At 41.9% G+C, this 14,556-nt stretch overlaps 1 protein-coding gene across 1 annotated transcript; it reads right to left on the bottom strand.

The window, feature by feature from the left end:
- Nucleotides 1-5,454: 5,454 nt before the first annotated feature.
- On the bottom strand, nt 5,455-14,556 carry LOC306961881 (inter-alpha-trypsin inhibitor heavy chain H3-like). The gene is made up of 22 exons (XM_079554827.1): nt 14,416-14,556; nt 14,301-14,330; nt 14,030-14,053; nt 13,650-13,804; nt 13,463-13,567; nt 12,222-12,384; nt 12,045-12,155; nt 11,810-11,938; nt 10,852-10,968; nt 10,601-10,769; nt 10,404-10,529; nt 10,139-10,320; nt 9,892-10,077; nt 9,657-9,793; nt 9,412-9,563; nt 9,318-9,353; nt 9,184-9,231; nt 8,548-8,661; nt 8,267-8,468; nt 8,001-8,173; nt 5,794-5,905; nt 5,455-5,717 (listed from the first exon to the last, which is right to left on the bottom strand). The coding sequence occupies exons 1-22, from the start codon at nt 14,530-14,532 to the stop codon at nt 5,579-5,581; spliced, it is 2,727 nt and encodes a 908-aa protein (XP_079410953.1). The 5' UTR covers nt 14,533-14,556; the 3' UTR covers nt 5,455-5,578.

Genomic DNA, 14,556 nt, shown 5'->3' with positions numbered 1-14,556 from the left:
ATATACTCCCGATTCATCTCCACCGCAGCAGCAAGAACATCCGCCACTTCAACCTTTCCATTTACGCCTCTTCACCGCAGCGCCATTGATTTCACTCGTTCATTGCCCTCTGTTTATTTTGCCAATTCAAATGTATTCAAATGCCAGCACATCAAGAGCTAGACGGTTTACTGCGGTGACTTCTGTTCTGACTCATGGGAGAGCCCGAAAATTGAAATAAAGATTGAGAAATGTCAGGAAATTTGCAACACTCTTGAAACAAAACTTGGAGCAAAATAGAAGGCGGTACAGTGCTGCAGTCGTCTCTCTCGCTCTTTTCCCATTAAATCTCTCTGGCTGACGCCCCCCTCCAAACAGAACAGGCTTTACATAACACTGCAGTCTGAGATACAGCATTCGCCCTGACAACAGCCTCTCTCTACAAGGCAAAACCATACACTATTGCAGTATATCATCAAATATTCAGACCGTGTGCTATTTAAAGTCTATAGATACAGTTCTCGTGGGGCAGGAGTTCATTCATTTAGAGAAGATAGCGCGGGGACATGTGCAAACAGGCCTGTGCGAGTCGGGGATTTCAGGTACAGTCACGTGGCCTCAGGCTCCAAGTGATTGTGAGAAGCGATCGACTCATTTCAAAAGGAAGATTCAGGGTTGTTATTGAAAAGTGACCTGAGAAGACCTGTAAAATGCTTCATAACAACTACTGTGCATTTGTAAAGCATTGGTAGATACTCAATAAGTCCAATCAGTGGAGAAAAGTGGATGTTCAAGCCTGACCGAGTCTATTCCTCAGTTCTTGACTGCACCGTTATCAGAGGACAGTGCACATGTGTTTAAACCAGTCATCAGGCCATCGCTGCCACACAGTTCAATCAAAAACAGTGTTGAAAGATTGAGCTGTATCGATCTGACTTTGTAATGTTCACCTCGATGTTAGTTGTTGTTAGCAAATAGGGTCAATTGATTATTTTCAACTATGTTTCTTTTAAGATCATAAAATAGACTATATAACATATTCATAACATTATTTCTTGAACTCAGCCCCTGCTCAGAACGTCAGTATATCCTTTTTCCTCTCCATTAACCATTAACAAGAGACCATGCCCTGACAGTGCGTTACGTCAAATGCCTCTTTGTCGGATAGAGAAAGTACAAACCTTTATGTAAGTCAAATCACTGCAGGTCTCGTTCAGCGTTTTTGTGCTCTGGGAGATAAAGCCGGTTTGTTCTGGTCGTCCTCAGTGGCTTGTCTACGGGCCCGGGTGGGGGAGATGAAGGGAGGGAGGGCAGTGTTATCGCTCAATGGGGGCTTGCTAACTTGAATGTCCTCCGCTCGTGTTTGTGTGTGGACGAGTGCGTCATCTGGCCGACGCAGGGAGATCAGTAACATTCCCCTCTCACCCAGACGCGCAACGGGTCAGCAATCCCAGTAAGACGCTTTCCGAAAAAGAACTCACACAGTACAGCACCAGTAAAGGTAACATTAGTACAAAACAGTTCAACAGTCAGGTATAGGCGTAAAGAGGAAATCGTTTTAGAAGGTGAGTTCACTGCATACATTACTTACAAGCTTCTCAATGGGGTTAAGATCTGGACTCTGTGGTGGCCAATCCATGTGTGAAAAGGGGTGGTCCAGGCATTGTCCTCTTGGAATATGCCTGTGCCGTCAGGGAAGAAGAAATCCGTTGATGGAATAACCTGGTCATGCAGCAGGTTCAGGTCTTCAGCTGATCTCATTCTTTGACCACATGGTGTCGCTGAACCTGTATCTGACCAACTGCAGCGACCCCAGATCAGAACAGTTGGTAAAATCCAGGTTCCTTTTGTTGGTCAGGCCATATGGAATTGATCCGACTTCCAGGAGAGATAGACTTTCCCAAGGAAGGACACAATGAGAGTCTCACATCACTCTAACCACTAAGCCACTGCCTGGGCCTCAAGCATAAGCACAATCATCTGTTGGTCATTTCAAAGTGATGAGCATAATGGAGTGGAGCGACATTTCTTTAGATTTACAAGCCTGTTTTAACTGATGATGTGATCATGTCACCACCTGACCTTCTGTAACTTCATGTCTACAATCAAATGATGGTCCCTGACGGAACGTATGCGGCACTAAAGCATAAAACTGATTTATCCGTAATTAAAGTGAATCAACAACAAAGACATGCCATGAGACAGCAAAAACAGAAGACGCAGAGAGAGGTTTACTGGGAACTTTAATTACTTTCAACCCAACACTGCTTTTAATCGGTTGAAAGATACAAAATGGTGAGATTCAATCATTGCGGGAACTCTTTGGTTCTTTTCAAGTGAAAAGTTGTATAAATCAGTCTGCCATTTAAAGCAAAAGGGGGAAACTGAAAGATTTTCATTGAGAAACTGAATTCTAGGAAAGTTTAAAAAGTGGATCCTTTATAAGGTCTTGCAAGTTAAAGTGGTTTCTGGTCTGTGTAAGACGCTAATGTTTACATAGAAATGTTCAGCCGTGGTTACATAATGAAGCATAATACTGTTCAGTACCTAGTCTCTAAGGAGGACAGGAGGCCCCCGAGACACACTGGGCTTTTTCAAACAAGAGCCGCAACTACTTGACCTGATTCAGGTCCCTGTTTACAGTGATCCCTCATCCCAAAGTGGCACATCCCAATGTTTAAATCTAAATGCGTGTGTGCAATACAGAACTACAAGACAAGCTTGAGCTGCATGCGGTGCATCTCTAAACACAGAGTTCTTTAGTGATCAAAGACAGCTGAATGAACATTTCACCCAATAAAATGGGTGAACAGTCACAGAAGTCTGATTATCTGTCGGTGTATACACGTGTAAAATGATGGATCTGAATAGATTAACTTTACGGTCAAATCTTTACAGCATTTACAAAGTACAAAAGAGACCCGATACAACGTAGTCTCTTGCTTCTCCAATGAGGCTGGTGGCGTTGCTGTGGATGAACCAGCAGGGGCTGCAAAAAATTACAAGTATTTACTTAATTACAAATAGTGAGTGGCTCACCTTAGTGCTGGGCTATATAAGCCAAGGTGTCGACACACGTATCAAGCACAGAAAGCAACACCTCGGCCAAGCTATGTCACGAGTGTATCAATAAAGAAAACTACCTTGACCAACCCTTTCACTGTGCCATTTTGTATCATGTAGGACTGAGCCAGTGGGGAGAGATGCTTGGCGGACGGCTTGCGCTCAGAGCACGTGCTGGCACTTTCTACTCTGGACTGTCAACATATTACTATAGCCTATTAAACTTGATGGAAAAGCAACGTTTCCACTTTTGCCAGTTATTTGTTATTTGCTTTGTGTGTGAATGATCCAGAGGAATACTTGTTGGAGAATGGATGTGAGCCTGTTAATATTGGTGATTCAACAATAGAGGTTTACCTGAAACTTCTATTGCTATTGTACGCGGATGACACCATCATCATGTCCACAACTAAAGAAAGGCTGCAGAGTGCCTTGAATTATATGTGCAAAATTTGTGAAAATGAATAGTGGCAAAACTAAAGTAGCAGTATTTGGGCAAAGGAAAGTGGATGGCACAACATTAAATTTACCATGTAATGGAGAATGATTGGAGATTGTTCAATGTTTTAAATATTTAGGCGCTCTCTTTAATTATAATGGCTCATTCAAGAATGCAATTGCAGAGCTACAAACACAGGCTTCAAGAGCTATGTTTACAGTCCTAGCACGATGTAGGAAATTTGATTTGTCAATTGATGTTGCATTGGAACTCTTCGATAAGTTGGTCTGCCCCATAATGCTGTATGCATGTGAAGTGTGGGGCTTTGAAAAATCGGAAGTATGTGAGAAACTTCATCTTCGGTTTCTAAAATACATCTTAAAAGTAAAAATGAGCACTTGCAGTAACATGGTGTACAGGGAGATGGGGCAATACCCTTTGTCGATAATGATTAAGAAGAGAATGATCGGATTCTGGGGAAAGCAAGTGCAGCCGCACAATGTACAACCTGTTGTTTGACTTGTTTAGAAAAGGTGAATACATGTCTCCATGGTTACTGCAAGTGAAACAGATCCTCGATGACTGCGGTCTCTCCTATATTTGTAGTTCTCAGAAAATCCCCAATGTTAACTGGCTGAAACTCACAGTGGAAAGAACCCTAAAGGACCAGTTCATACAGAAATGGAGAGGAGAATGTGGCACTATGTCGTCTTGTGATGTTTATATGGAATTTAAGACCATATTTAAATTAGAAAAGTATCTTTTGTGTGAGAATGTCTCCCACAGACACACTATTTATAATTTAAGAACCGGAAATAATCGACTGGCAAAAGTAGTGGGCCGATACAAAGGCATTGACCGAAAATTTCGTTATTGTAATCTCTGTAATGATAATGATGTCGGTGATGAGTTTCATTTACTGTTTGAATGTTCAAAGGCGGAAGTTGTCATTAATAGGGAAAAATATTTGCCAAAATTTTATGTAAGACACCCTTCAATGTTTAAATTTATTTCACTTATTTAAAATCAAAGTCAAAATGTGATCAGCAAATTTTGTACCTTTTTGAAAAAGATTCTTCTTCTGTTGAAATGATATTTGTTATTACTTTGTTCTGTTTTGTTTTGTGAACTTGTGCTCCATACCATATGGTTGTGAGCACTGAAATAAAGAAAGAGCTGCTGCTGAAGGTCGCCATATTTGGTACAAGTCATATGACACCAATCAATCACACCAGTGATTGGTCATTGACACAGTGATTGTGTTAAATAGGTCCAATGGTCGAAGAAAGCGATACTTTTTGGTCCTCATGGCGGGGAGCTGACATTGCTGTAATACCACCCCGGGTGCCCAGGGACGACTTCAAAAGGCCCTTTGGAAACAGGATTCTAATGTAGCTTTGGACCTCGTTTAAAGCCTGGCTCCAAAGAGTTTCTTTTTTTCTAAAAACTGATATGGCCAATGTGACAACTCTGAGCTAGGTATCATATTTTTAACCACGCTGGCTTTTGTACACCAGCAACAAAAACTTGAAGCCTTAATCTACGATTGACAGGCTCTAGAGCACTGTAAAGGCTCGTAGCTGGTCCACCCTTTCCCGCCTTTTTGCCTTTTTAAGGAACAGGTTTCGTAAGAGGAGAAGGAGCAGCCATGTTTGTTTCACAAGCCACACGGGATCATTACTATGGATTGGGCTGAATAGATAACCGGCTATCTCTTGTATACTAGATCTCTGGTTGGGTCCCATACTGACCACAGGTTTGGCATCAACCAGTCAATTCAAGTAGTCACTTCTAGGTGGTAGCCTAGTGCAATAAAATAGTCTGATAAAGCTATTACCAGCCAACATTGCTTCCATTCATTCAAATTGAGGTACAAATTAAATATTTAAACTTTGGTTTGGTTTTACTCATGATCTGCCCACACCTATTTCTTTCAAAGAATCCAGTAAAGAAAAAAATACTCAATTGTCCCCAAAAGATTTATTGCCATGTAGAATATACCACAAGTGCAGAAGTCTGATTATCTGTCGTTGTTTATCAGTGTAAAATGATCGGGGATCTGACTAGATTAACCTTTCAGTCAAATCTTTACAGCATTTACAAAGTACTAAAGAGACCCGACACAACGTAGTCCCTTGCTTCTCCGTCAATGAGGCCAGTGGCATTGTTGTGGATGAACCAGCAGGGGATGCTCTCTCCCTTCTTGATATCTCTCCTGAAGTCTCTCTGCCAGCCTCTGTTGGATGAGAATGAGATGTTCATTTTATGAATTGTGCTGACATTAAAGTGGCTAAGGTCATATCGAGTCATACCTGGTCACATTGAGCTCGTGCCCCTTTACAAACATTGTGGCGTCAGGTTTCTCTGGGGACCCTCCAGGGCGGAGATCGGACACTTCAAATTCAATACTGTGATAGAACTGACCTAAATTAATGAAAGTAGAAATAGAAATAATGAAAGAACTTCTGCTTGCCGACTTTTCTTCTAATAAGATGCAACCCCACATCCTGATTCAAAGACTTGCCACTGTTTTAATTTGCCTGACCAGCTTCTTTTATTGATTTTAAATTTCTTGCTGAACAGGATCCAGCAAGTGCTCAGATGTCTCCCGTGTCCATCTCTGACACAGGATCTCCTCAGGGGTGTGTTCTGCCCCCCCTTCTATTCATTCTGTACACAAACAGTTGCCGGGCCACTCAGAAGAACAGGTTCGTGGTTCAGTTCTCAGACGACACAGTCCTGGTGTCCTTACTGTCAGAATCTGAAATGAATTATGGCCCTGCATTGACAGAGTTTGTCCAATGGTGCGACAGTAACTATCTTGATTTAAAGGGACTAGATACAAGTTGGTCAATGTTATACTCACTACTGCCACCTCAAGTCTTAGGTGTAACTGCAGCTTCTATATTAAGCTTGTGCATGACGGCACTTCGGACCCGAATTAACACCTTGAGTGACAGTGCAGGATTTTAGAGGCAGTTGTGGTGAACAGGTCTGAGCTCATTCTACACACTAGGACATTGCTTGAACATGTAGGGGGAGGAAAATACTTGATTTTAACATTTTTAAATTTGTATAGTCCCTTTCAACATCTAAAAAAACATGGCTATCGACTTAAAACGCACCACATCACCCTCTCTGGGCAGCAGTGTCATTCACGGTGAAGTTGTTGAAGTGGTGGATTGGCGACAAGTTGCTCTTGATGCAAATACAGACAAGAGAAAATCTACCTTTTAAGGAAATCTAAATAAAAGGATTCTCTGCAACTTTTACTGCTGTTTCATAGAGAGTTGACTCTTAAAGGAATAGGCCACCGTTTTTACATACTGAGATATGAGATAACCAGTGCTCCTCCTGTGACCAAAACAGTGAAGATGGCGGCCGCGACACAACAATCTTTCACCAAAGGAAAAAAAAAGAGTGGTGCGCACTGAATGGGTGCTGCTGCCGGATGCTCTCTCATCGAATGCAATTTCTCCATCTGTGAGATCAATAAAGTATCATCTTATCTTATCTTATGCTCTTACAACACTTTAGCCGAGGTAATATATCCCCGTCTGGTCTTTGTCCGTGCGCTCTGTCACGCAAACGGAGCACATACGCAGCCTCTCCCACATGTCATATAGCTCCAAAAAAGCTCACGATAGAAGCTACCAATGATACGAGGAGCAAAACGTCCGCGCAGTAACTCCTAAAGGTTATTGTCGGAAGTGAGCGGGGGAAGTCTTTAGAAGTTACTGCGCGGACGTTTTGCTCCTCGTATCATTACGCCTCACAATATAGTCCCCCTTTTTATTTGCTTATAAAATCGACATGCTACATTTCTGTGTAAATATACTTCGCATGAAAACACTTCACGTAACTTTATTTAAATAGGGAACACGTGGAAGAGCTTGGTAGCTTCTATCGTGAGCTTTTTTGGAGCTATATGACATGTGGGAGAGGCTGCGTATGTGCTCCGTTTGCCTGGCAGAGCGCACGGACAAAGACCAGACGGGGATATATTAACTCGGCTAAAGTGAGGTAAGAGCATATCTCAGTATGTAAAAACAGTGGCCTATTCCTTTAACTTTTTCAATTGTTTGCTGGTACAATGGTTTGTCTGTGAAAGATACAAACTAACAGGCGCTAAAGAAGCTAAATGATCTTGGGTCAGCCTCTCCATGCTCTGTCGCTCATATCTTTCAGATGTCGTTATTTTGTACAATCTCGAAAAACAAATTGTTTCTCCAACTCTTTCGTCCCCTCTGTCACTGAGCTGTTGATTTCTGAAGGGGAGTGTGTTCATTAAGTAACATAGACCTTCTGAAATGTGCACTACTTTTATTGTTGGACGATTGTTTTCTTGAGCCTCTACTCTTGTCTGTATTGTTGGGAGTGACACACAGAGACTGTCTGCAATGTGTTTGTGAAATGTTCTGAAGTTTGCTACAAATGAATTTTTCTTTGTGATCAATAAAGTTTTCTGAATCTGAATAAGTCTGAAAAGTATCTGAGCCCATGTATACGGTATAGTTACCTAGCAGACCGTGGACATTAGGAGACAGCAGATGGCTGTCGAGTGTGTAGAAGCCCAGGTAGTCCCTGTGGTACGGGTGCTTCTCCCAAACTTTATGTAGCAGGATCACAAACTTCACAGAGTCCTTCAAAGTAACTGTTAAGCTGCGATCTTTGGTCAGAAGTAAATCCATACTAACAAAAAGAGCGAAAAAAACAACAATTAAAAGCAGAATGAATATGAAAAAAGAGAGCGAGACAGAGCAGTGCTTTGGAGCTGTAACTCACTTAGGTCCTTTAAGGGATGCTGTCCCGGACCACAGAAGTTTGACCCAATTGCCGTCCTGTAGTACGGAAATGTCCTGAGTGGTCACATCTAGATATACCCCCAAGGTTTGATGGACAATTCCAAAGCGTCCAAAATATGTATTGATTTGACCATCAGGGGGAACTGCCTTGTCTCCAATAATCTGGCCATTAACCAGAACACCTTAAAGCCAGCATTGAAAAAAGAAAACTAGTGACAAAATGCTAGGAAATAACTGTAATTAGTGAAGATTAAAAAATACCTGATTCTTGGTCTTTGACTAAAGTGAAAATAGTTCCAGGTTTGTCATTAATGTTGAAACACAGAGCGTCTTCTCGGTCGGGCAGCTCGATCAAAAAGTGAGGGTCTCCATCCACTACAATATAAAGGAACCTATAAACTTCTTCAACATCACTGTACCTTCATGGGTTTATGCTTGGTCAGAGTATGATAAGATAAGCTAAGACTTTATTGATCTCACAATGGAGAAATTCACTTCAGTTCTTAGCTCTCAAGAAACACTCTGCCATGTGTTTCTTGTCATAAGTGATATTTATTATTTGAGCAAATTATATCATCAAATATGACTGAGAAAGGACTACAGGTGCATAAAGCACTCCAGTTTCAGTTTATTTGTTTGAAATAAGTCATTATTAGCAATTATTAGTTTTGGAATGGGCAGCATGTGCAGGGAAAAGGTTGGGAACCACTGGTCTTCTATATAGTGGGGTCTATACTGTATAGTGAATGACGAGTAAGGGTCTAGAGTGGACATGGACATCTGTAATAACTCATAAGCTCAGAACATCAAATGCGTTGACTGGCGGAGGCCTGCTATATTCATGTAGGCCTTATTTATTAAACTCACTGCCAATCAAACAAAACAGTGAAATCTTACCCAAATAAGTCGGTCGCTTTGGGGCCTGATAAGAAACTTTTCTTGCAGCTTAAAGCAAAAGAATGAAAGAAAACAGTTACAGGTAATTAATGCCAATGTTTGAAATAAGTGTCGATGTAATTGCCATCTCTTACTTGTCAAACCAGATCTTTCCGCTTGTTGTCGTTGTTCTGTGGGGCAAAGCTTTTTTTTAATTGCGAGAAAACAATAACACTTGTGAGGATGTACCTTCTGTTAGCTTATCTGCCACTTGGGGTGTGTCATCAGTTTCTGGTTTAGTTACAACCATTGATGTAAGAGGAGTCACAAAGTTGTACAGTATAGACATCTCCAGAGCTTTGGCCGTGATATTGTCCTTTTCCTGAGGACTTCCAACTTTGCTAAAAGTAAGAAATACAACAAACCTATCATCAATAACACTATTGTCTTTCAGATAACTGTGGATTAAGTAAAAAGTCTGAAGTAAGAAAGACCTCTTGTCTAAAAGTTGCTGGATGGTGAGGTATGCCCACAGGCGCTCAGTAAAGTCTCCAAAGATGTACTTTTCATCAGGATACATCACACCCCAGTCCGAGACACTGGCCTGGCCCTGGACCTGGTAGTCTTCATACTAGAACATGATGACATTTATGTTTTGGAAGATTTGCAAACCAAATATCTGGCAAGTGGCGGCATGTTTTATTCTTCTTCATTTTTGCAAGTACGCACCCCCACTCCAAAAACTTCTACAAGAAAGTTATCGATATCGTTGTCCATCAGTCGACCGGCCACTATTATTTCTGAGCCATTGAACAACTGATTGAAGTGGTTTGTGGTCAGGAAGTCCACGGTGTTGCTGGGATATTTCAGATCTACTTCTAAGAGCAGGGGACTGGACACCTCCTCGTAGAATCCCTAAAATCATGACATAAAACATTAAGTGTCCCCTATGGTATGAACAAATCCATGGCTTTACCTGTAGTTGTAGAGCAGCATCTGAGTCCTCAAAGATTCTGCGGGCTAATCCTTTGTTCTGCTGGCTCATCACGTCCAGGAAGGGGTACTCCACATCATTCCCAAAGCCGAGGCAGTTGAGAGACATGTTTCCGCCAATGGCTTCACGCACATTTTTTTGGATTTGGACAGGATTACTTACTCCTTAAATTACAAAAGCAAAAGATGAACAGTTCACAAAGACCAAGTCGAATAATTTATAAATGAATAGAGAGAGAGTTAGAAACCTGAATTGGGCATGCCATCGGTGAGTAAAATAATCATATCAGAACTTCTCTGAGGAAGTATCCCATCTGTCCTTGCTGTACGAAGCATGTCAACCCCCTTCAACACTCCAGCATTAATATCTGTCCCTGTATAATCTGAAGTTAGATGGAATTCTTGGACAATGTGCACAGACAGAAATACAGCATGACTAGCTGACCTCCTCGACTTCTAATTGTTTTAGTAAATTCCTTCGCATCTTGAACGGTTTGTTTGGTTGCTTGCTGTAGTGATGATTTCCAGACCCTAACTCTGTCATCAAATACAACGATGCCAAAATGGTCGTCTTCACGCAGGTCTTGGATTATCGCCACCATCGCTTCTCGAGTCTATTGAAACAATCATGTTATTTCAATGCAATTCATTTGAGAGAAAGAAGGAATCATCTTAATCCTGTATATAACAAGTCACCTGCCAGATCTTTGGGCCGGACATGGAGCCGCTCTCGTCAATGACAAACACAACGTTCATCGGGACCCGGCGGAGGTCAGGGGGAGCAAAGTAATGAACAAAGTATCCATTGATGACCTGGATGAGGAACATATTTAGAATCATCGGTCAGTAAATTAGCACACAGGTTAAAAGATTCAAATGCTGCTTTGACAATCCACAGGCAGAAATCATCTAACTGCTCAGGTTTGCCCCACGTGAATAAAATTGTTCAAGGTTTGTTATCTCATGCTACAGTTGTGTAACATAGGCTTTTTAACGAGCCTTGCTGCGTACAGAGCAGTGTTTTTAAACCTGTGTGTACCACTAGTAGTACTTGAGGTTCTTCAGGTGGTATTCTGGGGTCATTTGCACTTTTAACTTTATCCAATAGTTTAAAAGTGCTGTGTTACTTTAAGACATGTACGCACCCAGGTTAGATGCACAATATCTAGAACAATGCGGGTTTATATTAGGGTGTTCTAGAGCAGTGGTTCCCAACCTTTTTTACATCCCTTTTTTTTTAAAGCCCCCCCAGCACGAGCTGTAGTCAGGCCGAGCCCTCAGTCCAAAACCATGTCTCCCACAAATGTATCAAAACATTAAAAAAACAATTGCTAAAAGGCATGCATTTCAAACAAATATACTGAAATCTGAGGGATTTCTGTGCCTGTACTCCTTTCGCAGTCATAATAAATGATTTTTAACCATTTAACTTGCTCAAATAATATTTCTTATGACTTGACCCCCTGACCAGACCTGAGTCACTAGTTTGAGTTAAGTCTTAACTTAACTCAAACTAAGTTAAGACAAGTCTTCTGTATGATGTTCGAGTCGAGTCCCTGAAATGACTTGGAAAATGAGTCCTAGTCCGGGACTTGAGAACTTCATCTCTGTGTAACACTGGTATAAAGCCAATGATGTTGTTATGGTCAGTTACCTGAATGTCCCCAAGACCCTTTTCTCTCTTGACGTCATATTTTATTATAAAATCTCCATCAATCACACTTCCTTCACAGTCTGGGCAACTCCTCTGCTGCTCCAGTGTTGGAGAGAAGAAGATATTTGCCTGAAGAAGGTGGAGAAAGGAACATTTTATTTTATTTAGTGGGTAATAAAATGAACTGTCCAGTATTTTAGCATATGGACATGTTTTAGATAGCAACAACTGATACTTTTTTGTCTGTAACGGTTTTCTCCACTAGAGGGAGCAGCTCGTTGGAGAGGAAAGTTGAATGGACATCAACATATGAAATTCCCTGAGGTTCGTAGATGTTTGTTACAATCTGAAATAGAAATTTAGACCAGATTACACTTTTTGTGTGCTTTAGTTACAGAACATGGACGTGTACCTTGAACTCTTGAATGCGCTGCTTGGGCTTGACTCGTGTCAAGATCTCATACTGGCCCAGTTTTCTCTGTAAGAGCTCCTCGTGGGTCAGCGTAAATGTTACGTTACTTAAGGCTGCAATGTTGACAGATACAGCAAAGTTCTCCATCTTTCTCCCTGAAGCCCTGGAATAGACAAGTCAAGTAAATGTATAACAATCACATTTGTGTTGGCTCTCGGTGAACTGGGACTTTTCCCTCGTAGGAAAGACTTTCTGATGTCGCCGACTTGACTAGGTTGATTGAGTTGAGGACATTTCTCCTTTGTCTTCAGAATCTTCTTCTCACTCTTGTAGTAAAAGATTAAGGGTCAGATCTTATGTTTCCAAACGCAGACTTTAGACTAGGCCTTTGCACTGACGAGGGGCGCACTGTGAAAGGAAGGAGCAACAAGTCCTTGTCGCAGTCTCACCACGTGTCAATCGGCCCAGTCTTTCTAAGCCACACAGGCACTGGTGCAACGTTTGTTTGCACTAAAATGTCACTCTCTTCTGCGCTAACGCTGTTGTTGCGTCAGGTGGAAGATCGGGCTTTAAGACTTTTTGAACACACAAACTAGGGATACTTATATGTTGCGTGCTGAGGGGAGGAGTCTGGACTGCCATAACCCCAGCTATTTCTTGTTTTTAAAAGTGTGTTCTGGGCTTGGGTATAAATACAGTAGTATCCAACGACCCTGAGTTTCACCTCAGTCCAGCCCAATGCAAAGACTATTTTAATTATTGAAAAAATGTTTCGTCAAACTGCCACCTTAATGTAGTGGAAGGGTCTGAGCACCCAAACGATGCTGGAAGCTCTGTTGTTGGGGGCTTCGTGCCCCTGGTAGGGTCTCCCATGGCAAACAGGTCATTGTTGACGGGTCAGACAAAGAGCGTTTCAGAAGCCTTTTCTGAGAGACTAACAGGCCTGCTAAGAATCAATAGGCCGTCCTTCCGTGGACCCACCACCCACCATGGATGGAAACAATTTTTTGTGTGAACAAGAAAGAGGTGGGGTAATGGTGGTCCTGACTCCTCCTCCCAGAGTATAAATAGGCCTCTAGCTTTAGTGTTACTAAGTTACTTTAAATCTCAAATTCTTGGTTCACCCTCTGAAGATAATGAAATTTAGATTTAAATACAGCTAATTCAGTTCAGTTCAGTGGTGCTGTGAATACAAGGGCAAATGAAGTAATGGCAACACCAGTGGCAATAGTCAGACTTACTTCACGAGCGCAGCGGTCTGTCCAGCTTTGACAGCTGTCTCATACTGTTTCTTGGCCTTTTCCTTCTCCTTCACCACACCCACATACACACGACCTTCAATTTCCCTATGTGACATAACACTAAGTTAACAAAAACAAAAAACTTTTCAACAGCGATACAGAGTAGGGATAAAACATGTTCCCTGACATGGTAAAGTTGGTGATGAATGCCGTCTTGGGGAGCTCCACCTCAAAGAAGATTTCCTGTGAGCTATTGGCCTTGTTCAGAGCCTTCGACGTTATGACGGTGTGAGCAAAACGTGAGGTAACTGTGCAGTCCACCGTCACACTGTACACCTCCACCTGGGAAACAAATCCTTACGTTACAGCAGCGTGTCCCCAATGTGCATCATAATTTGACACTTTCACAGCTGGTTCAGGGTTGTACTCGGCAAACGACATCAGACGATCGCGACTTTAGTGAGTGTTAAGTCACTGGTTCCACTTAGGAGTTGGGAGTGTATGCTGATGCGTGGGTGAGTCTCTGAATAAACAGAGAGGCGGTCCGTCATTAGAAATCTTACTTACCATGTTGTTGACTGTGCTTCTTTTCTGTGAATAAACAAACCAAGTCAATGCAGTGCTGTGCCAATAAGAACAGAAGTGGCTTGAGCATTGGCAGCTACATATTGAACTCAAAGTAGAAAGGCAGATAACTACTCAAGCAAATGCATTAGTATTTGAATGAAACAAATAGGAATCTTGGACATATCTATATATGTATAACTGCCAAATGTATATATCCCCCGTATCTTATACACATATTAGTATATACATATTAACCAGTTTTAACATTTACCTGTAATAATCTGGGAGCACCATTTGCAAGCTGAAAGGATAGAAAGTGCACCAAACAAAATTATAGCTTCATTCCACCTTTGTGCTTTGTATAAAAAAATACTTAATAGGCCTACCTGTGTGTCAGCAGCTTCTTCCAGAGAAACCAGCACAGCTCCGAGGACCAGGCCGGGCAGCACAAGGCCCAGGCCGCCACACAGCAGCAGGCGTCGAACAGCAAACAGTCCAGACATGACCCAATCGGCACTGAACGCTTG

This window comes from Gobius niger, assembly GCF_951799975.1.
Source record: "Gobius niger genome assembly, chromosome: 4".
Lineage (NCBI taxonomy): Eukaryota > Metazoa > Chordata > Actinopteri > Gobiiformes > Gobiidae > Gobius > Gobius niger.
The sequence above is the reverse complement of the archived record's forward strand: the minus strand, read 5'-3'. Positions and strand labels throughout refer to the sequence as shown.

Coding starts and splice junctions, on each gene's coding strand:
- LOC306961881 (XM_079554827.1), bottom strand. CDS start 14,532: ATGTCTGGACTGTTTGCTGTTCGACGCCTGCTGCTGTGTGGCGGCCTG. Junction 10,770..10,851: donor CCGGCCCAAAGATCTGGCAG/GTGACTTGTTAT, acceptor TTGTTTCAATAG/ACTCGAGAAGCGATGGTGGC. Junction 10,321..10,403: donor CGATGGCATGCCCAATTCAG/GTTTCTAACTCT, acceptor TTGTAATTTAAG/GAGTAAGTAATCCTGTCCAA.